Source organism: Odocoileus virginianus, chromosome 4 (genome assembly GCF_023699985.2).
Source record: "Odocoileus virginianus isolate 20LAN1187 ecotype Illinois chromosome 4, Ovbor_1.2, whole genome shotgun sequence".
Taxonomy (NCBI): domain Eukaryota; kingdom Metazoa; phylum Chordata; class Mammalia; order Artiodactyla; family Cervidae; genus Odocoileus; species Odocoileus virginianus.
This window is the reverse complement of record NC_069677.1, coordinates 11,470,624-11,495,104: the sequence shown is the minus strand read 5'-3', so window position 1 is coordinate 11,495,104 and position 24,481 is coordinate 11,470,624. Positions and strand designations below refer to the sequence as shown.

At 42.6% G+C, this 24,481-nt stretch overlaps 1 protein-coding gene across 21 annotated transcripts in view; it reads right to left on the bottom strand.

The window, feature by feature from the left end:
- The window catches only part of KALRN (kalirin RhoGEF kinase), a 668,360-nt gene that overhangs the window by 189,912 nt on the left and 453,967 nt on the right, over positions 1-24,481 (bottom strand). For all 21 annotated transcript variants that reach the window (XM_070466100.1, XM_070466108.1, XM_070466101.1 and 18 more), the window contains exons 29-33: positions 20,098-20,209; positions 18,109-18,299; positions 17,582-17,683; positions 16,128-16,270; positions 13,028-13,130 (exon numbers count right to left, since the gene is read on the bottom strand). In XM_070466100.1, coding sequence (XP_070322201.1) covers positions 13,028-13,130; positions 16,128-16,270; positions 17,582-17,683; positions 18,109-18,299; positions 20,098-20,209 — 651 coding nt within the window. The remainder of the gene's footprint in view (positions 1-13,027; positions 13,131-16,127; positions 16,271-17,581; positions 17,684-18,108; positions 18,300-20,097; positions 20,210-24,481) is intronic.

Genomic DNA, 24,481 nt, shown 5'->3' with positions numbered 1-24,481 from the left:
TGTAAAATGGATAAATAAGTTGTGGTATATTCATACAACAGAATACTATACAACAATGAAAATGAATGAACAACTACACATGTCAGCATGGATGAATTCCATAAAAATAAGTGTTGAGCAAGAGAGGACACACACACAGAGAATGATTCTAGCCATATAAAACTTTACAAGACACATTGAAATAATATTCTTTAGGTATACATACATAGAAGGTACAATAATAAAGAAAATAAGGACATTATTATTATGAATGTCAGAAGAATGGTTACCTCTAGGGAAAAGGACAGGGTTGTGACCAGAGAGGGGCACACATGGAGCTTTTGGAAATCTGGCCATGTCCTGATCTTATGGACTGCATGGTTATTACACGTATGTTCACTTTATAATTACCTATTCAAATGTTTAGTAATTTTTATGCATTTTTAGTATACCTATTTTACATTAATAACTTTAGGAAAAAGTTTAATATAAACCAGATGTATCTGATTAGGAATGCATTTTATCCATAGAAATAAGAGTATAAGTAACCGCTAATCAGACAAGTCTGTAAGTCTCATTTGGTAATAGTGTAAGTCCAATACTGCACATTTGAATAAAAATAACAGAAAATAAGACAGTTGCAATATTATCAGTTAAACAAAATATATATGAGAGAAATATTGAATAAGGATTATTTTAAAGTATCTAATACCAGATTGGAAAAGATAAAAAACATTGAAGATACATAAGGTTGCAAGACTGGAGAAACTGACATACATACTCAGCTGGGGAGAGTATAGATTGGTCCAACTTCTATAGGTGATCTAACAACATCTATCAAAAATTTTAAACACATATTCTACTTCTAAGAAGTTACACTACTAATAAACTCATAACTCACAAGCGTGAAAAACTATGTTTGTGTAAGGATTACAGCCCTGTTTGTAGTGGTAAAAGATTGGAACATCCCAGGCACCCACCGATAGAAGACTAGTTAAATAAATTATGGTCCTCTTAAGTAATGGAATACTGTGTAGCCATCAAAAAGAATGAGCCAGCTCTACATGTCCTGCTATGAAATTACCCAGATTTGTTACAAGGAAAAAAGTATAAAACAGTACTTGTTTGTTTACTTGTTTAGACATTTTTTAAAAGGAATAAATGTGAGCTTTTATATTTTAAAATAATATCCCAAGAAAAACACCTAAATTTTAAATCATGTGTATTACTGCTTCAAAAGTTCCTTTAAAAAATTTTGAGTACATGTGCTTAAGGAAAAACAGATTTAATTAGATTATAATGAGGAAGTATAAGAAAGTTTTGGAAAAAATTCTGAGGGAACTTTTTGATAGTTCCCATCAGAACAGGTCATTTTAAAAAAGCCTGATTCAACATCAAAACAAAATACTTCTTCTGATACAGATGTATCAGTTGTATTGCTCTTTTACAATCTGTCCATGATTAGAATAATTATTCTAGAGTTAAAACTGATACAAAAGAGGAGAAATAGAAGGAAGATAAATTTCAAGGTCAAGTTCAAATTTCACTTCTGCTGTAAAAGCCTCCCTGGTTCCTAGGCTGTTGCTCAAAGTGCCTCTACTTCTGTTTACAAAAATATAGCAAAAAAAAAGAAAAAGAAAAAAATAAAAAATCAAAAATGTAGCATATTTGTGGTAAGTATATATCTCAGCTAACATTCATTGTACTAGTTTCTCTGATGCTAAGTACAAAAACTGGAACCAAAGAAGTGCTAAGTACAACTGTGTCCTTCCATAAATACAAATAACAGGTATATAGCCACTATATCTGGCATCATATATAAGACACTTGTGGGTGTGAACTCAGAAAACTCTGGGACAAGGACAGAGGTTGTTCTTATATATCCTGAATCTCCATGGTAAATGGGCATCAGTGAACACTCAATAAAATTCTGTTGAGTAAAATTCAGTATACCTAAATATTTGAAATAATTTTCCATTTTTGTCTCTAGCTAAATTCATTCTTCTCTGTTAGCAGATTTTCCTGGCTTGATCAGGAGTTAATGGTAGTGCCTACTTCAGTCAGTTCAGTTCAGTTGCTCAGTTGTGTCTGACTCTTTTGAGACCCCATGGACTGCAGCACGCCAGGCTACGTATTTGCCTCCTAAATGCATAACCAATCCAGTGGTTTGGACTTTATATGCCCCCGTTAGAAGTACTGTTTTAAATCTAATGTTAGAGAACATATGCCTAAAATATTTTTCTTTGCACAGTTTTCAATACATTTTCATGGATTCAATAAAGGTGCTTAATATCTTCTGTGTAAAGAGGCATAGAAACTGTGACTGTTCTTGTTTTGGGGGGTTGCAGGGTGAAGTGGGATGGGGAGATGAGTTAGACTCTGTATTACAGATTTCAGATTCTACAATTTGAAATAAATTCCTTGAATAAACTCTTCTCCACTTCTCATCCCCTCATATCCTTCCTCCTCCTCCTCCTCCTCATCTGTTATTATAGCAGTTTTCCCTTTTTTTAAATAACAATTTTCCTTTGATATTCTTGTTTTATGAGACAGAAGTAATATTTGGGGGCTATGTGACTACTTCCTGATCTTTTCTCTTTGTCTGGAATGTCTACCTGCCATGAAGGCAACCTTCCCTAACTGAAACTCTACTGACTGCAACTACAGCTCAAAGGTGATAGTGGTGGAAATTCTAACATTCTGGTTTGGAATCATTATGAATCAAGAAGCTAAAAACTGAGGGACTACCTTCAAGAACTCCCAAGTTATCTTTTTAAAAGATTTGCTGAATTCTTTTAAAATAAAAGCTGCAATAATGTCAGTCACAGATACACACACAAAAAATAGATGTAAGTTGCAGTGCATTCCAAATATCTCCAATTTGACTATATTTAGGTTCACATCAACACAAAAGAGAAAGGTTTAAGCAGGCCACCTAGATGCTTTGTCTGTTTTGTTCACTGCCATAACTTCTTTGTCTAGAATAGCACCTACCAAACAGTAGGAGCTCAATAAATGCTTGATTAGTTAATAAATGAGATTAAAAGATAACACGCATCAAGATAATGAGGAAAAGAAAAGGTAATGAATTTTTAACATCCTCTAGTGCTCACCAAGTCAGACTATCGTCTATGTGGAAGTGACTAACAGCAAAGAGTCTTGAATGAAACTTTCTAAATCCCATTCCTGCAACTGAAAGGAAACCAGCTAGCAGGAGACAGAAAAGGGACAGAAAAACACAGAGCCTCTTTTTTTTTTTTTTCTATTTTTTGCTTCTTCATAAACTTCAGAGTGGAGTATAACCCCTTGCATATGACACAAAGAGCAATGCATATGGGTGCATTCAGTAAACACCCCATAACCAGCATCAGCAGGGCCCATGCAGACTTAGAATTGCTCTTCTGAACTTCTAATCAATGTCTATATGTCGCTGCAATTAGTAGCTTCAAGTAGAACCAATTAGAGCATTAATAATGATAATAATAATAATGGTGATTGGAGATGAACATTTTGAACTTAGAAAACTCAACTCTAATATGGGGAGGCTGAAAAGTTGAGTATCACTTCTGGCCCTACTCTAATACAACCAGGGCCAGATCTGAGTAGAATATGGCAACAGAAGATCAGAAAGACTGATTAGTAGAAGGAAGGGTCTGGTTGAAACTAGGGAGTGGACACATGGAATGGGTCTAGTCTTCACAGATATGCATCTTCCAGCACTTGTCTCAATAGGAAGAGCTATCAGGGCAGAAGTAGGCTGCTCCTCTCAGCAGGCATTTGTTGCCCTGGGCCAAAGTCCCATCCTTGGGGTTTTTTCCTAGTGGCAAGCCACCACAAAGGACAGGCCATCTTGTTTCTCTAGACAAGGCTCTGCTTTCTGGCAACAGGATCATATCGTCTCACCCCAATGCCACAAAAGCAAAGATCTTCCTATGCCCATCCTGTGTCCACTATATCCCACTAGTCATGACAGATAGGTGGGCAGTAGCCATTAGCAGTAAGGCAGTGAAGCTAAGCTTCCAGGCAGGTAAAACCCACACAAGTATTTTCAATCTACAGTCAAGATCACAAAAAAGGGTAATATTTGTCCACTTATCTATACGAAGACTCCCACGTTATGGGAGAAAACACATCATGTTTGACAGCACAGCACAAATGGGGAAAGGAAGTTCAGCTAGAGCACAACCACCACCTCAAAGCCTCGTTCACCCACCCCATCCACTCTAATCTCACTGCTTTGACTCTAGATGTTCATTTCATTTCAAGACTTCTGCTTGAAATTTCTAAGAGTTCACTTTCACTCCTACCAGGAGAGCTTGCCTCCAGATACCAGAACTCCTAGTGTCACCATCCCCTAGTCACCCAGGAGCACAACATTTTAAGAACAATATTTCCCAAAGCCTGTTTCCCTCTTCCCAGCAGCTTTAAGAAGGTAGATTCAGTCATCTTGTTCTGCACTAAAAGAACTTTTTAACTCAAAAGGAAAAAGGGCGAATGATATGCCAAGAGGTCTGTGCAGAGCAATCCAGTAAAACCCTCACCCTGAGAGCTGCCACTTCTCTCTCTGCCTCCAATCTCCAAGCTGGCCCTGCCCTCGACCTGTGCCATCTCCCAGTCTTGTATCCCTTCTCCCCAGTGTGTCCGACCGGCAGTGTACTCACTTGAGGCTTGTTTGCCTTGGACTGTTGCCAGGTAATCCACTTTAACATCTTGGCTTGATCTCAAATTTGCTTTCTGCTTCCACCAAACTTTTTACAAATAGAATTTAAGTTTGTGCTGGGTGGCAGCAGGGTTGAACTTGTTCTGAAGATTCATGCCCCCACACTGCTTGGAGGCAGGGATCAGCCTCACCACAGTGCTTACTGCCCAAGCTCTCAGAATCCGAAAGGGAATTTGCCTACAGTGGCTTGAAGACTCTGGGGCAAAATTGCACTCCAACCAAGGCAATGAATCACAAGTATTTAGTATCAAACAGTCTGTGGTAGGCATTAACACTTGATAAGTTATCTTTCCCCTTTGCAGTCTGGAGACAACTTAAAGAACCACTTTGTAATTTACTTTGGGCTGCTGTAGATTTGCTGGGACTGGGCAGGGAGGTACAGAGACAGCTGGAAAAGAAGCCAGTAACAATAGTGTTTCTTTTTGCTACAAAGTTTTAGAAGCTGAACTATCAGTTACTACAAAAGTACTATGCTTTTGATTCCATTTAACAGGCAGGAGAGTGACTTGGGCTAGAATCTGAGGTCTGCCATGAACTGGCTTTGTGATTCTGTGCAGATCACCTTGTTCCCTTTAAACAGGATGGAAACAGAGGGCAAGAAGATATCTTGGGCTCCATTCTTCCCCGAGTGTCTGTTTTCAAACTCCAGACTCACCTGGAGTCATATCTGGCCTCTGGCCAGCCCTATAGCTATCACACAGAGATCTAATCTACTGACAAATCACCTTTTGCAATTTCCTTATTTCTGGATCAAATATTTGCACAATACCACCACTGGAAACCAAGAAATTTGTAGGCGCGGTGCTCTGTGATCTGCCTGTATACTGCAAACTACTACTCAGTCATGGTGGGTTACGAAGATTACTTGCTTTCTAGATGATCAGTAACATTTATGAAGTCTAAGTTTAGGTTTCAGATGTATCCACCTCAAGGAGGAGTACAACTGTGTATCTTTTAAAGGTATTTATTTAAGAGTTAGAAAATGCTGTTACTAGATAGGAGGCAACACAAACCTCTCCCTCTAAAGAAATAGTTTAGGGCCCTGAGATAAAGGGCAGAGTAACAGAAGTGGTGAGGACTCTCCTGGAGACCCATTACATTTTTTCTTTCTAGCTTTTAGCACTGTGCATTTAACAGGCTAGACCTATCTCCAGGAGGTGGGTCACCTGCTCAGGCCCTGCAGCTAAATGTCACACGCTGTCACAATCTCATTCTGGAGACTCAAACTTGGGTGAACCATCTTGATTGTTTTTGTTTGTTTCTTAATGAAGATCAATAACTTTATTTTTGTATTTTTATTATTTCACACATTTATTTTTTAAGATCAAGTACTCCCTTATGTATGCATTGAGTTGTCCATTAAATTCTTTTGAATACATTTTTAGTTAGACCTGTATTACACTGTCTTATTTAGCTATACCTGAAAGAAAATTCAAACAAAACCAACAAACCAACCAAAAAAACATATGAAACAATGGTCTTTCTCCAACTAGAAAATGTACCAGTGGCCTCTCTGTGTTCTCTCAAATACCAAATCATATGTTGTAATGTATTTTATAATATCTCTATTAGCTATTGCTTTGGGTTATTTACATCTTCTATATTAACACAGATAAAGGAGTTTTTAAAAGTATGTCTTTCTTTTATAATTTTATTTAACCTAATAAAACTAAAAGAGTAGCAACAAAATAGAGGTCATTCACCCAAATATATCATGAAATTCTGTATATTATACACACACAAAAAATCTAGGGATATGGCTCATAACACATTATTCCCTTTATAACTAATTATATCCTGCTGGTGTATTGCATCATCTTGATTTTTTTCTTTAAGAATTTGCTAAGTGAAAAATATTACAGTGTGTGAACTGATAGGATTTTTATTAGTCTTGACACTGTTGAGTCTCCACATTTCCAGATATTTGGTTTTTATCCTTAGTGGCAAAAGCCAGTGATCTGTAGGCCTTTAAAATTCCAGTCACCTGGACAGTCTCCTCTGCTTCACATCCTCTTTTGTACAGGATCTTGACTAGTCCTTCAAAATCCCAGGAAGCTGAAATCACTGCCTTCACTGTACAGACTTGGAGACGTAGGCATGGAATGATTAAGTGACCCATTCAAGGTCCTGCCACTGTAAGCAATCAGGGACTGAATGCATGCCTGATCCCCCAAGCCATCCTCGTCCTCTGAGCAGCAGATGCCTTTGCAGCCCACTCAGACCCTCTTTCCTGCCCCAGCTCTTTGCATGATGGCTGCTAACAGCTCACAGCTGCCACAAAAGGCCAGCCCTTTGCCTCAAGGTAGGGCAGATTCTGGGTGCAATTCACATTCCAGCTCCAGGATGGATCAGGTTGAGCTGGACTCCAGCTGAAGTCACGTGCACATTTGCCTTAGCTCCTTCTACACTGGGCCCTGTTTTCTGCCCCTTACCCTGAAGGGGCACCAATAAATTCCATGCACAGGAATCCCGGTCTCAGACTTTGCTTTTAGGGAACTGGAACCAGTATGCTTTCCTTCCTCCCAAGAAGCCCTATATCCAGTCTTATTCTCTGGAGAATTTTTCTACTTAGAAGCCCATTTATTTATTTTTTAAGATATTAGTTTATTTTATTTGTCTGGGATCTTTCTTTAGTTGTGGCATGTGGGAGCTTCTTCTGCAGCCAGGGATCGAACCTTGGCCCCCTCCATTTTAAAAGCACAGAATCTCAGCCACTGGACCACCATGGAAGTTTCCCTATGAGGCCACTTAAATGGGGATTCTATTTTTCTCTCCCGCTATCAACAATAATCCCTACAAGGAAACTAACTTCTTACATTTAAGGCAAGTTCTTCCAATTACAGCATTAGCCCACTTTTTCTTACAAGAAAAACCTAGGAGCCTTTTTTTATCTCTTGTTAGTAGCAGAAGACTAGAATGCCATCGTTTCTCCTTCTGGTTATTTACCTTTCCTCCCTATATAGGAAAGCAAGCCGAAGGAGGGCTTGTTTCATTCATTGCTGCCCGCTCAGCATGGAGATTCACACCTGCTGTGTAGCAGAGCGTGAATAGAGAGCACAGCAGAGCATAACAGAGCATGAGTGAAGAGAGACGGAACAGGCCAGTGCAAGGGTTGGGCCCTCACCAACGTACCAGTGTGGGGGCTAGAGCCTCTCTGACTACAGCCCTTGCACCTAGTGGCTTGTTCTGTGCTCCCAGAGTACGTGTGTCAGGATCACCAGGTTCTGATAAACCAGGTGAGGCTCTTTAGTAAAGAAGTTCTTTCCCAGAAGGCTTCTGCAGCCAGGCTGCCCTGCTCCTTGTTAGTGGTATTGTGTTACTGCAGTGAGTGACCATGTAGGAATCCTTTGTCCCCTTAGTCAGGCCCTTACCATCTCTAAACAGAACATTTCCTCCCAAATGGTAGAACAAAGTTTTGGTCATAACTCATTACACTGATTTGACAGTGGAGAGTTTAAACACTGAGTTGTATTCTGAAATCTCCAGGCTTTTCTAGGCATTTCCCTGTCCCCCTTTGGCACATAATGTCATTATCAGCCCACCTTGTAACTTAGATCACATTTGCTTGTTTTTGAAATCTCTCATTCAATCCCTCATCCCAGTCAGCCCTGGGATGTCTCAGCAGTGTTTTTCTGTTATAATTTTTGCAGAGAATAGCACTTGCAGCTCAATTTCCTGTCTCCAGCCAGCCTGAACATGTCTAGAAATTCACAGCGAATTTTGGATGGAGAGCACCCTTCCTAGGAGGGGTTTGTAATGTTCAATTCAATAAGCACTTAATGAGTATCTCTGGCATGCTTAGTCTAAACAACATATATATGCATAGAGACTGTCACTGCCCAGCTGGCTACTTCTGTACCATTAGTTGGTAATTATTTGGCAGATACCCATCTTGTTCAATGATAAGACACTTCTTTGCTACTACCTTATTGCTCAGCCTTGCTTGACTAGAATTCTATGATTCTGGATTTCTCTGAAATATGGTTGCAAACCTCTATCACCTAATACTTATATAAGCAAAAGGGTCTTATAGTCATGTCCAGAGTAACATGGGCATATTCTGGACAGAATAGGAAGGGACTCAGACCCAGAGCTCTATGGACAAAGTAAGCACATCCATTTGTCTTCAGGGAAATGACACTTTTACATGGGACAAGGATAAAGTAGAACCTAATTATGCAGACCCATTTGAGAGCTGAACAAAAACAACTTTGGGGAAAAGTATTCATATCATTTACTGAGGCATCCATGTTAGCTTTGTCAGAATTTAATGCAGAATTAAGAATACTAGAGTGATTCCTCATCAAGGGAGGACATACCACAAGCAATTCTAGCTTCTCTGTTATAGAGGAAAATGGAGGGATTCCCTTTCCTAAAAAGAAGAGTCAGACAAGGATAGACCCAAGTTTCAAAACCTGAGTGGGAAGTGAGGAAGGGCCAGGTGTTGGTCTTTTGTTGGTCTTCTGTTTTCAGTCTTGTCTTTATAGCCAGAATTTGGATGAAGTCACAAAAAGTATGTTTATCCAATAATGCTGGGGAATGCATCTGATACACTGGACAGAATAATTCTATATTCAAAACATGCTGGAATATGGATGGAATTAAACAAGAGAACATCTAATAGATATTAAATAGTCCAACACTCAGGTTACTAAGTCACCTGCCCAACTAAGAGCAGGCCACAAAAACAGGCAAGGAGATTTCATGAGTCAGCATTGTATATCCTACTATACAGGGTAAAACATCTTAGGGAGGAGGGCAGGCATAGTTGCTCTAGAACAAGAAGCTGAATTTGCATCGGTTAGTTCACATCTAATGTACTATATGTCACTCTGGAGGCCCCATTTTATATAGATCATTATATACTAGAGTAAATCCAAGGAAGGCAACCAGGATATGGAAAGGTCTGAAAATATATTAATACAAACAATAGCTGGAGAAACTGAGAACTTCTAAAAAAGAAGATTAATAGAAAGACAAGTCAACTGTCTTCAAATATCTAAAACTTTAGGGGTTACCACTGGCCAAAGGTGATACAATTTGAGGATTAAAATGAAATACCTGAGAATAATGGATCATAACCCATTAGATAATCCATTAGATAGCATTGGCTCTTGGTTTATTTTAGATTCTAAGGCCTAGCAATGGAAAGTGGAGTAAAGTTGTTCTATTTATAGACAAGCAAACTGAAGCTATGTCCCTTTAGTTCTAACATTGAAAAAACTTTTTGATATTTAATGAACCATGGACCTGGAGGGCAGAACTCTATTCAAGAACTTCCAAAGATCTTTAATCTCCTAAATAATCAAGTACTCTTATTCACAGTATCTAGATTTCTATTTCCTTTCTAATAAAGATAAAAAGTTAACCTTTACTGAGTATCTAATAGGTAACAACTAAATATATTTTACTTAACCTTCCCAAAGACTCAGTGAGATGGGTATTATCTTTGTTTTATAGATTGGGAGATTAAGGTGCAATAACTCATGCAACGTGACACAAAGGGCAAGTGTCAGAGCTGGAATTTGAACCCAAGTGCGTCCAAACTCCTTCCACCCTACCCAACATACAAAGGACACATAAAGTGATTGCAGAGGTGTCTTAGGGTCCCACAGTTCTTGAAGGCCATCTGTCCTGGCCCTTTGATGGTTATGTTTACCATCTATCCAGCCCACAGTTCTACTATTCTCATTCCTCTGGATTAGAAGGAAAAGACTGGGGCTTTTCTAGAAACTCACCGTTAAAATAACCCTGATTTCTGTGAGGTATCTCTGCCTCATCCCTTCCCCACAGTCACCTTGCCTGCCCTCCTGTTGAATATGACTCAGCCTACCTGAATTAATCCATTTTCTCTTTCTCTTCTTCAGAGTCTATTCAGCTGACTCCTTGGAAACCAATGAAGACTAGTTTCTAGGTCTTGTGGTATAGTTAGGGGGGAAATTTAACACTGTTGATAACATCTATGAATTCAAAGATACCAATAAATAGTTTCTCTGATGAAGGGCAGTGCAGGTCAAGGGTACACATGGCTGTCCCAAGCTCACTGCTTAGTGTTAGAAGAGTAAGAACATTCTAATCACAGTGCATGGTCGCAGACAGGCCCTCCCTTTATTTGACTCTTTCTAAGTGATTTTCCAGGTTTTGTGTCGGAACACAGACTCTCTCTCCATCTTCCAACCTACTGCTCATATTTTCCAAAGGCTGAGAAGGTAACCGGGAGTTGACAAGTCCTCCAGCTGACCAAAGCTTTTTGCTTGAAGTAAGGAAACTTCTAGGTTTCTTTAGCATATTTATAAATACACTATTTGTATGTTTGGCTGCTTTCAGACCACCTGTCTTAGATTCTTCTTTGTGCTAGAGTGCCCTGCCTGCTCTGTTCATTCCCCAAGTACTTCCTGAGCATCCCTGTGTGCTACGTGCTGAGGGGACAGCCGTGAAACAGACAGACATAACCCCTGCCCTCATCAGGGCTTAAGAGCCTGGCTATAGAGACATACATGAAACGAAAATTACACAAATAAGGATTCACACTCAACAAAGAGCCCACATGTCTCTACAGTATCCAGCACAGAGCTTGGCACGTGGTGGGTGCTTTTTCACGAGTATGTGACGTGAATTTTTGTAGAATGTGCAGAAGGTCCCACTAGCTGAGTTCATCTTAGTACTGGGAGCTCAAAGCTTTGACTTTTAGAGTGAGGGGAAAACATGACAGTGAATCAGTGAGACCTGGGTTCTGGTTTCTGCTTTTCTACTCACTGCTAGGGTTTTCTTAGGTGAGTCACTCAGATTTTCTGGCATCAGTTTCCTCACTTGTGAATAATGTGTAAGTACCAGGGTCCCTCATTAATAAAGAAATGGCTGCTGTCAGAAGTGGTCTACTCTAACTGCAATCATTCTGCTAGAAGACAAGGGAAGGCTGGAGTTGAGCCTTCCTAAGACAACTGTCTCTGGCCGAGGTGTCTAAGGTCCACAGGGAAGACAAAGTAGCAGCCTGAAGGGAGGCATCCCCTGGACCATGACCACGGAACTAACATGGGAAGCATGAACTTCACTTACCACCCACTGACTACTTAAAAAGAAATACTTTCATTCATAGGATACTCTAGGTAATATTTCTAAACAAACAATCAGAAGAGAAAGGGAAATACAGAAATAGTTTTCTTTGTATATTTAACAAGTAGAAAAATTCAATTTTCCATCTACTCTGATAGTCAAAAATGAAAGCAGGATGTCAAATAGAGTTGATTACCCTGAATGTCCTTGAACACTAGTCTAGAGCATGATTTTGCACCATGATCTTAGGAAGTTTCCAGGAAGAAAAAAATTTTTGGAAAAATCCTAATGAATGCAGATTATCTTAAAAAAAAAAAAAAAAAAAAGGCCCCTAACTTAGAAAACTAAAATGAAGTCAGGACATAGCATGTTGCCTGAGGCTGGAAGACTAAGGCCAAAATACTCAGTCTAGAAACTTGGGTCAATTGGCCTTTGAAAACCCCTACCTTTATTAATAAAATCCCTAGTACTCAGAAAAGGATCATCTCATACTCTTTTGACCTTGAGGTAAACAGATGAGAGAAGGGTCAGAGACAGAACCTTCCCCTGCTCCTGATGCACATTCAGACTGCTGAACTCCTTCCGAGGCTTGAGCAAACACTCCGAGTCTCTGCTACATTCTCCTTTCTTTGGCTCCTCATCAGAGTTCCTTTTACTTACATGCTCCAAAACGTAAGACAGCAAGTGATCAGGTTTTCTCCTGAGACAACTACATCCTCCACATTGCTTCAAACATCACTTCCTGGTCCTCTGCCCCTCAGGAACTGAGCCCTAGTACTCTGGCCAGAGAAGGGCATCATTTTCACCAGAGCACCTTCGGACAGGAGGCCCTTTCCAGCTGACATCTCTGTGGCCATTTCCAAAGTCACTGGTCTTGGTCTAACTTAGGGATGAGCCAGTCACAGCCACTAAGGTCTCTGGAAACTATCTCAGCCTCAGCTTCCTGAGTTCCAGCCTCCCAGAAAACACAAGTGCCACTGGGGCATTTCAGGAGAGGAAACCCAGACTCGCTCTTCACTCTCACCAGTACTAATAAACTTTCATGACATGAGAGGTCTGGCTGGCCCCCTCAATCTTCTGTCCCCTCAGACAAGATCTCCACGCTGTAACATATCTCCTTCAGCCCTCCAGCTCTTTCCTCTTTGGCCATCACAAAGACCACTGGCTATTGAGGTCAGGCTCCACCATGGGAGAAATTCCTCTATGGGTAATTCTCCAGGAGTGGTTAAGCCAATAAGAAGTCTTGGGGGAAGGAAGGTTGGGGCACTGTCCTACCTTGTCACTGTCCACTGTGTTCTGGGAGGTCCTAGAGGCAATGGAGATGGTGTCTGGCTGGCTGCTCCCATCCCCCTGGCTGTCAACATCCTCCACTCCATCCCTGCAGGAAGAAGAGAAAAACAACAGGGGTGGGGGTGGGGGGAACAACTGTGGGTTTAGAGCACACAAGGATTTCCAGCTGGTCTGGCAGAGCAGAGCCTTAGCACTTTTTAGCAGGGATTTATCTAAAATTATCCCACTAAAGGAAGCAGTCCCATGTGATTTCAATGATGTCACTTCTTGCGCTTAGCAAATACATAATCACTATGTTGATAACTGAACACAAAATGACTCTCTATAACTCTTCTGGCCCATGGTACAGAGGAGGCAGCTATTTATTTATCTTCACTAGGAATGGGTCTATAATAGGCAGTAGGAAGAAGCACATCCTGCTTAGAACCTAGGCTTCTGTCCAACTGTCTGGGTCATCTGCAACAATCCCAGGGTTCAGGGCATTCAAATAGATTTTATGCATGCTGTAACAGGATAGGGGTGGTTTACAGCTGGCTTATAAAGAGAATAGAACTGAGGAGAATTATTTTGACCTGTGTTTCTCTTGCTCAAGAAAATTGGGTGGGATATTTTCTCCAGAGGAGATGATCCTTGGGAAGGTCCTTATGTTGGACCCTCAACTGCTGCATCTGGAGGAAGAGTTTATTGCCTTCATTTTGGTGTGTCTTATTGATCACATGATTATTTATGATGACTTCTTATTAACATAGAAAGCCAAGGCATCTTCTCAAAGATAAGAGGACAGTCACAGATTCTGCAGCAGCTCTGGAGCCAGCTGTGCTCCTGAGTGTCTGACAGGACAGTCTCCCGAGTGTACTCCTGGCCTTTGGACCCCCCTTTGTACTCCTAGGCCCCTGGACCATACCGCTATTTCATTCACATGCTCCCTCAACTCTCCTGTTTTACAACTGGGTCCCAATCCTATACTGAACAGAAAGGCTGGGCCAAGGGGGATTAGATGTCTGGCAACTGGTGAAAGCCAAAGGGTCCAAGTCAGGAAAAACTGGAGGTGTGGGCCAGGGGTTGGATAAATCGGCACAGGAAATGACAGCACTTCCTACAGGGATCTATGTGAAAGTCATACCTCTGGAAAAATATGGCCTTAGGGGAAATGGGAACTCACTGCTACTCCACGGGCAACATTTATTGAAGCTGTCTCATCAAAATCCACACAATTACAATCTAGAGTGTACATGGACATGTGTGTGCATGTGTGCACACATGTGATGCATATGTACATACACAGAGAGTGCTAATCATAAAAAGTTTCTCCCACCCAGAATAATTCTAAGTCAACTGTTCTCTCACCACCATTTGTGGGCTTGGGAAATGCCAACTTATTTTAATAATATAAGCCACATGTTGGTAGGAAGGAAAATCTGCTGTAAAAAAAAATGTGATGCATTTCAAAACCAAAAATAAAGGACATTTAGATCATCTGTTATTTTAGATATCTGGAACACTGCTCCCCACCATTTGTAGATAGTTCCGAGCTGGCTGTACTTTCTGCTTCCTACTATTCTGGCCCATTGCAGGACCTTCTGGTCCACTCCAGATGAAGCTAGTTCTGGGGGAGGTGAGGAGCCTAGCCAGGAGGGTACGTAGTATTCCCCAAGCCAACCCATCCCTCTGTAAACTCTGTCCCCACATACAGGGAGCCAAGCTAATGAAATAACACAATGCCTGGCTATTCTCTGCAGAGTCCACCAAGGTTTCTCACTCTCTCATCACCTGACAACGACCAAAGAAAGGCATGAGGCATGTCCAAGGTATGTCCATCCCATGTTCTAGAAATGCTCAAATTCTCCTACTAGAGGAGAAAGGGGCTCTTTCACAGAGTAACCCTGGGCAATCTCGCCTGAATATCCTTTCCCATCAAGGTCCTGGACCTTCAGTTCCTTATAACTGTTTTTTATTCTCTCTTTTTTATTGAAGTAAGGACTTGCTACAGAAGGATCTGTCTCTAGTACTAATTGTGCCCCTTACTCTGACAGAGGTAACCGAAATCAAAATAACCCCTCCCCACCACAGTCATAACTGTTCTTTCAGCACCTAGAAGGGGCCTTATCCTGGCCATGCATGTCCTGGGGCTCCTGCCCCTGGGGGAATCTCTCTCTACCTTAGCCACACCCTTCTTTTGACTACCACCTCCCTTGGTGGCTCCCTGGCCTGTGTATGCTGGCTGATACCAAAGGGTCAACTAAATCTTCTGAATTTATTCCATTCATGAATAGGAGAGGAGAGGACAGCCTGTTATCACCAACATCCATAACCTCCAGAACTCTGTTTTTAGGTTTTTTTGAGTTTTCCAAAATTGACATGAAGTTTTTCTTTGCTTTCTTTTAAAGTGTCCTCCAAAGAGTCATATAAGTAACTGTCACATGGAGACTTGAGAAAGAAATACTTAAGCAGTCACCCACTGGTATAGCGAAAACTGGGATTCAGAAGGACCCAGAGAGATGAAGATATTTAAAAAAACAGTCATCTTCTGCCTAATCACAATGCTTATCTCAAATGAAAGAAGGTGAGGACTTGGCAGGGGTGGGGGTGTACAGTAAGAGCTGCAGTAACACCGTACCCCTGCCTATCACGGTCCTTTGGCTGTCTAGCCAGTCCAGAGAGCCCTCCCCTTAGCCACCTCCCTCCCAAAGCCTTCCCCATTACACTTCACTCTAGTGCCCATCACAAGTCCTCTCTCCTTGATGCCTGCAGCATTTCCTGTCCCTACCGGTGGTCCTGGTTCTTCTTGTTTAATTATCCCATGTGTGAGACATGGCTGTCAGATGGTTCTTGAGGGAACGGACTCCCTTTTATATTCCTGGGGCACCCAGCACAGTGTCTATTTAGAGGACAGGTGCTCACTGAAGCTTTCCTGAGTATAATTGACAGTGATGGGTAAGGTGCTTAAAGAGTAGGTGACTCCTCTTAGGTAGAATTCAGTGGGGTGTCACAGAGAGGGGTGCACCACCCCCACAGAGCAAAGGCTCACCCCACCCCCGCTCCCTGAACCTTGTGAAGCTGTGCTGGGGGCAGAGACCCTGGTTACCTCTTACTATTGTTCCTCTGTTTGGCTGGTGTTTTGGGGAGCTGAATTGGCTCCTTCAAAGCTCCTTTCAGGTGAATGATCCTTTCTTGAATCACCTCTCGAATGTTCTTGATCCACTCCTGCTTGGTTTCTATGTTGGAGGCCTGGAGTGCCACAGGGAGAGACAGTAAGAACCTCATTTCCCTTCAGTCCACTGAAACAGTTCTCAACCCTTCTCTTGCAGGCTTAATCCATCATTGGTCAAGGATACCAAATGTTGGAGGGGTTTATTTCTCTGGTTTTATATTTGTGACTTCAATCCCACAGACATGCTTTTCCAACTCCTTGAACAGGGCTCTGACCTCAAGACTCAATGCAAACTTCTACAGGGTCATTTTCAAAGTTTTTAATAACTTTGGAGGCACTGACCAACAATAATATCTGCCCCTGCTGGACCAAGGATTAACCCTTCAGTTACTGGATTCTGGGGAGGTCTGGAGAATACAGGAGGGGCAAGAAGGGGGTGTTTGGAGGCAGCAGTCATTTACCAAATGGATATGTAGACCTGGATATACTGGTCTAACTTGAATATACTTATATATAACCTGGATATAAGTCCAACACCCATATGACTACATAGGTTTGTACTGATTGAGTCAGTCCCAGGTTTTAGCCTAGTAAACCTGTTAATTGAAGGCACTGCTATTACTCCATGAATATCCCATTTGTCTTCAGGGAAGTCTGTTCAGGTACTTCTTTCTCATGTCAGGCAGCGGCTATGCTGACAATTCAGAGTGAACAAGTGTGAAGCTTAGTCAGGGCTGGCCCATTTCTTCCTTGGTGATGGGCACTTCCCTGAGAAGCATAGGACTGCTAGGTGCACCACGTGCAAGATCTGTCCTCACTAGCATGACCACAAGGGCTGACTTAGCTCCCCGGTTATGTGAACTCTGGGGAGCTGAGGGGACTCCTGAAGGACCCTTCTCAACACCCCTCTCAATCGGCAGAGCTCCCAGGCTTGTATGATTCATTAGAGTTTCTAGAATCTAAGGGTCTATATCTCGTACACAGTCATCCTCCATAGAGCAGAATACCTTATATGAGGAAGGTGTCCAGGAAAGAAATGTTGAATGAATGTGGAACATTAAACAAGGTGACTTTTGCCAAAGGTCAGTTGTCATCCTTGCCGCTTGAAGTGGCCATATGGACAGAACATATTTAAGTGGGCCCCGCTAAGGCCATTCCTTGCCTTCTTCCCTCCACACTCCAACAAGTGCCTGGACTTACAGACCAGTAGTCTTTGAGATTTCAGGCTACTTTCATTGTAGAATTTGTGTCTGAACACCCATATGAGGCTGCCCTCCTGAGGGAAGCCGAGAGACCCCAGATTTTAGGCATATCCTGCCCACATCCCTCTAAGTCCCCTTTGGTTACCCCCAACCCTGGTCTTGTGCCCAGCAGAGAGCAATACTTACTTTCAGCACTGTTTTATTGTCTGAGGATGGGGTGCGCCCAGACCACAAGGCGAATTTGCAGGGATCGCCCTCTACGTGTTCGGTCACACCCAGCTCTGAGGTCTGTAGACAGGAAATGCCTGTGAGAGGCGGGGAAGGGGAGGGCAGTGGGAGACTTAGGGCTGGGGTGGGAAGGGAGAGGCAACAGAGAGAGGACCGAGGGAGGGGCTCTGTCAATCAAACTTCAACAGACCGGATGTTCTGTTCTTCTACCCAGGACGAAAGGACCTACAGGCACGTGCCTGATGAGCAGGTAGCAGGGAGGGAGGGTGAAGAGGGAGGCACCCAAGCCAACAGGAAGAAGAAAGGTGAACTCTAAGATGCAGAAGTGGGCTGAGGGGGCACTTTCCAATTAGGATGCCTTTTACTTGTCCAGGATGGTGTTGGTGTGGCACCAGGGGAGAGACGAGCGGAGTGTTCAAGATCCCTTCCTGCCCAAGGGAGCTAGCAAACGGGGAGTCTCGTCTGACCCCACCTGCCCCACCTACCAGTAGCTTGTTCTTGTAAACATATTTCGTGTGTCCTGAAGAGTCTTTGATCTCCTTGCTGAAAACCAAGGAGATCTCAAAGAGGAATAGGTGTCGCTCCCGTCCCTTCCGGATCAGCGACTTGGGGTCCCACACTTGAAAGGCATCTTGTAAAATCAGCTCCCCCTGCACGTCCAAGTTCTCGTCAAACCCTGAAAAACACCCGTTTCATCTGTGTAGCTTCTCCACCACATGTGGGCGTTTTGCTCCAGTCCCCTCTTGGAGGCAGGCTTCCTGACAGTGATCTCTCAGCTCCCACAGCACTTTTCTCTCAGGTTGATTCCTGTGGCTCCTGCACACCTAACAGGAGAGGTCTATGGCACTGGGATCAGACCCCTTTTCTGCCCCAGGTCTCCTCTACCAAACCAATATCAGCGGACTCTCCTGCAGGGCTCCAGAGCAGTCTCCCCCAGCCCACTGCCAGCCGGGACCGCCTGCGAGGGCAAACACCATCTCTCCTTCTCCCTCCACAGCTCCCACTGTCATTGACCTGGAGCTCAGAATGGGGCTGAGGACATACACTGCCTGCCTGAGTGCCCTCAACTCCACTCCATTTGCTGTCGCTTCATTTCTTCATTTCTTATGCTCCATGCCTAGGACTCTTCCCTTTGATACCTCCTGTACTATGCAGTGCACAAGCATAGTACAATTTATAAACATTCAACAATTTATATTTGTACCATTTTAACTGAGGTTCTGAAGCTTTATTGTGTATAAGAATCACCTGGATTGATTATGAAAACACATATATCTGCCAATTCTTCAATCCTTACAAGACTGGGATTTAGTAGGAGTGGGGTGGAGCGCATGAATTTGCACTTTTAAACAAGTGCTCAGGTGCTGCTGCTGCTGCTGGTCCATAGAGCAAACCTGGAGTACCTGGATCCAGAATGCAGGTCAGGGACAGGCTGGAGGAGAAGGTGCTTACAGAGGCAGACATGCAGGGGAGGGGGTGGGGAGCAGGTGTGAACAGAAAAGTAGGAGGTGGAGAAAGTGAGATATCGGGAATAGATTCAGATAGCCAGTGCTCAGTCTGGAGAAGGTAATCATGGCTCCCCTGCATGAAGAAGTGGGCTTCCTGTGTTAAGGGTGGCTAAGATATACTGAAACCAGACCAAGTCTTTGGCAGTGTTGGGGTAAAGGGTAGGGAAGGAAAAGTGGTAGGAGGGATGGTCCCGAAGAGAGGAATACCCCCACAGGTTTAACAACAAAGAAAACTTGTCTCCCTTATCTCACCTGTTTGCCAGCCCAGGTTGGGATATGGAATATTAACTCATCTAATAGTTTTACCATGGCTGCTCTGCCCTCATCTGCTGGGTTTTGTGGTGTTGGGAGTGCTTTATTGTCTCACTCTGCCAGGTTTCTGGGTCTCTAGAACATGGTTCCAGTGGACTGAGGAGCTTTGACAAAGTCCCATCAGTTTTATCTGGCTGAACTTTACTCACCTGCTATGAATGGGTGAGGGTAGTTGCACACTGACATGAATGTACTTAATGCCACTGAACTGTACACTTAAAAATGGTTAATATGGTCAACTTTATGTTATATGTATTTTAGAAGCATAAAAAAGAGAGAAGGACAAGGCTAAAGACAGTGTGTGTGTGTATGTACAGGATTTCTGCTTATTATGGTGACACGTGATGAACAGGACTGCTATGGGTCAGGGTTTTCACACCTTTACAGTAAAGATGATGATGGCTTGTCCTACTCTGCCTCTCAGGCAGCAAGTTGTCCACATATCTGATGCAACACAGGCCTGGGGCTACCTGAAGGCAGGTGATAGCTGAGCTGGCCCCTATGGATCTCCTCTCACACTTCCTCAGGACCTATGGAACAACTTTCTTCCAGCCTGGCACTCTGCATGACTTCATACAACTTCCATCTCATGACACAAGTTCCACAGTTTTAGGAAAGGAGGAGGCTCCCCTGGGAGGTTAAGTGCACAGCTACCTTCCAGCATGCTGACGTGCATGGCGTCATTGGCTTTCTTTGGGACACTAAGCATCACCTCCAGGCCATCCTTGAGCTCCCCTTTTCCTTCTTCACAGCAAGTTAAAAGTTCCTGTGAAAAAGGTGCAGACACAATTAGAACAGTTTCCCCCAACTTCCCCAGCCTCCCACTACTTAACCCCTCAAGGCAATTATATACCAGTTCCTCAAGGAATTATGTGCTGTTTGCTTAGTCATTCAGTTCTGTCCAACTCTTTGTGATCCCACGGACTGTAGTCCACCAGGCTCCTCTGTCCATGGGGATTCTCTGGGCAAGAATACTGGAGTGGGTTGTCATGCCCTCCTCTAGGGGATCTTCCCAACCCAGGGATTGAACACAGGTCTCCCACATTGCATGTGGATTCTTTACTGTCTGAGCCACCAGGGAAGCTAGCTTCATTGTCTGTAATAGTCCCCTCTGGGGACTCCTCTAGGGTGGAGAGGTTATCACCAAACAACTCAACCACCATGCTTTTCCCAGACTGAGCTTCCTCAGCTCAATCTAATCCAACCAACTCAACCCAACTCCCAAATGACTGGCACTAGAAGTGAGCAATGAGGGTATTCTCTGTCACTTAACTAACTTGGAGGTCAGGGAATACCCCTGGCAAAACATACAAACAGAGGTGCAGTACTATGCGATCATAAAGAGGACACACAGCACTCATACATCACTGCATGCCAACTTCCAGCACCACTTTTATTGACACACCTCTACCATCTGAATGACTTCTTTCACACTCGGAACAACCAGGGATTATGGAAAGTATAGGTTTATAGCTTTTCAGAGTCCTAAAAGATTTTAGATTATATGTATCAGAAGTCGGCCCAGGGCCAACAGATAGGATCATGGACTAGTCCCTGGATTGTCAAATGAGGACACTGTGCTCAAGAGAGACAAGGGTTTTACCCAGGTTATAAAACTCATCGGAGGAGGCCATGTAGAGGCTTGAATCCAGGTCTCTTGAATCCAAATCCAGTACTCCATCCACCATGCCAACCTGTCTTCCCCCTGTCCTCCTGGACCATGCTCTCTCTTTAACTTCTCCATAGGAGACTAGGTCTTTACCTTTTCCATAAAAGACATATAATATCTGGTTGATGGAGAAAAGATAATTTCCAACTATCTTAGTAACCATAAAGACCACTCGAAATGATTTCACTCAAACCAGAGGAATGCTGGCTTTCGTTTTTCCTATCAGGATTATCATATCTTGCTCACTTTGACACTGGAAAGGAAGAAGTTAAGCAATAGATCTACAAACCATACTTTCTCTTTCTGGGGAGGGAGAAGGCAGGGAACGGGTGGATGGGTGGGGATGCACTTCCAGGAAAGAAAGAAGTTGACAAGACCAAACTTGATAAACACATCAATGACAGACCTCCTGAGAAACTAATGGTACCTGCTAGCAGGAGACTCCTTATTCATGGTGTGCTTTTAGTAGGATCTGTCTGGCCTGTCTATGACTTCTTATGGTAAACAAACCTACAATCAATGGCTCCCTGGAAAGTATCAAATAAGTCACACAATTAAGTAAAAAGTGATTACATTTCATGATGAAATGGCTCTCTTCAGGGTAAATAATAGGATGCAACATACATTATTTAGAAACTTTGCATGCTAATCAAGATCACAGCATATCCTGATGTTGTAAGAAAGGTCTTGGAGCTTTTGATGGTCCTGGACTTCTGTGTTTTATCTTTGTCTTGGATTATCTGTATCTTTGAAATTATTAGTAAAGCAAGGTATCTGATTAGTGATCATTTGATATGAAAATCCAAGTCTTTGTTGTTATCTTGGATACATTCCCACATGAAGAAGGGAGCTCTGAGTGTCCAAAGAAGATATAAACTGCTTAGAGCAGATGCTTGGGAGGTAGACAAGATCAGTTCTCAGCTCTGTCTTTGGTTCCAGTCAGTGTAATAGCATCATTGTTCAGAAAGTTCCATTTACTTCTGTCAACCTTAAGTTCTCTTCCCTTACCTAATTTTAACCCTCCTGACCTGTTCTCACATATCATCAAAGGAATTTCTAGGCAGAAACATAAGAGAGAAATAAGAAATATGCTACAGTTTGTAACAGAAACACCAATTACTTTAACCTCCCAAAGCAATTTGGCATGTCCACCAACCAACCAGCAAAACCAGGGTTCTCCTCAGATCTCTGCTATAGTTTATGAAGCGGAGAAAGCTCCACATTTAATTTAGACTGAAAAGGACAGATGTAGAAGATTTACACAGAGAATATTGAACACTCTGACTTTCACTTTTATGCAACACCTAAAGGGAGGAACTCCAGAGGATACTGATAATTAAATATCAATTTACTTGGAATAAAGCTGACTTTAATGAGAAAATAAATCCTATGTTATTTATTTATAGTAAAAGCTCAGCAAACTATTTTTCTTTTATTCAGCAAGCATTTGGCTACAAGCACATTTGAAAGAGGTCAAGATTATCTTACTAAGTTTTCTTTTCCCCAGATAACTTTAAAACATTTCTACAACAAATTCCCCCTACTTTATTGTCTTCTTTCTCAGTTACCAGCATAGTCCTCTCTTTCTAAAACATCTAATCACAGAGTGAAAGCCCAGAGCCCACCCTTCCATCAGCCTAAAGCAAAATATAGGGCAGCCTATCCATCCTCCACACCTTTCCCTTGTCCAAGGCACAAAATTCATCCTAGGAATTTTAGCCTTAGGGATTAACAGGGAGGGGTGAAAACCTATATTTCTCTTAGAACTGGGGCTTAATTGACTGCAGACCCTGGCAGTGTGGATGGGTGAGTCAGTTTTATTTTATTTTTCAAAAATTCACAACCCCACCAATTCCTGAAAAGGCTTTGGAAATACTTAAATTTGAAAACTAAAAAAATAAAAAAAAACTTCTTGCATAAAAATAATCATTTAGGAGGGTCATACATTATGTGGGCTAGGGAAGGAGAGGATAATTATATACAATTGTTATTGTTGCTATTTGGTTGCTAAGTTGTGTCTGACTCTTTTGTGACCCCATGGACTGTAGCCAGGTGCCTCTGTCCATGGGATTTCCCAGGCAAGAATAATGGAGTGTGTTGTCATTTCTTCCTCCAGGGGATCTTCTCGACCTAGGGATCAAACCTGAGTCTCCTACATTGACAGGTGGATTCTTTACCACTGAGCCACCAGGGAAGCCCAACAGTACAGAACTTTTCATTTAAATCTATAATCCTGCTCCATCCAACTGCCCATTCATTATGCTTACTCAAATGTTTTGTCAGAATCCAAGATAGAAGACTGTTGCCCACCTCTGGGGTAAGGAGAAACTCCTGTAAGTAACTATAAAACTAGACACTGACAGTCAAAGGCAAAGAAGGACCTCAAGTTCTTGTGATTAAAGATCAGAGACATTACTTTGCCAAAGAAGGTCCATCTAGTCAAAGCTATGGTTTTTCCAGTAGTCATGTTTGGATGTGAGAGTTGGACTATAAAGAAAGCTGAGCACTGAAGAATTGGTGCTTCTGAACTGTGGTGTTGGAGAAGACTCTTGAGAGTCCCTTGGACTGCAAGGAGATCCAACCAGTCCATCCTAAAGGAGATCAGTCTTGGGTGTTCATAGGAAGGACTGATGCTGAAGCTCCAATACTTTGGCCACCTGATGTGAAGAGCTGACTCATTGGAAAAGACCCTGGTGCTGGGAAAGATTGATGGCTGGAGGAGAAGGGGACAACTGAGGATGAGATGGTTGGATGGCATCACCGACTCAATGGACATGAGTTTGAGTAAACTCTGGGAGTTGGTGACGGACAGGGAGGCCTGGCGTGCTGCAGTCCATGGGGTCGCAAACAGCTGGACACGACTGAGCGACTGAACTGACTGGCATATTTTTCTGGACTGACCAATTTTTCAGGAAAGAATACCCATGCCCTACTCTGAGATCTTAAGAGAATTTTTGTGAGTTTTTATATAAGAAACTTCAAAAACAGAATGGCATCTTCAAAGTTCTACCCAAACAGCTGTGATGGTCTACACATAGTTATTTCTGACACTAGTCCTCAAAAAAGGCCAAAGGCATGGATGCCCTGTGGTGATTCTCTAAGTCATTTCCTGCAGGGTTGGGAGACTGGAGTGCCTGGAAGTGAAGTCCTGGAGTTGAGGAAGGTGAAGGTTTGAAGGACGGGGCTGAAGAATAGGGATGATGTAGGACCTGGCCCTAACCCAGAAGGGAGAAGAGAGGTTGGGGTGTGGCTCACTGCTGCTACCACTCTTCTCATCAAAGAACTACAAGTGCTAACTCAGTAGGACACCACAGACAGGAAAGGCGGGCACACTTCAACATGACTAGAATCTAGATTAGAAACTAGACT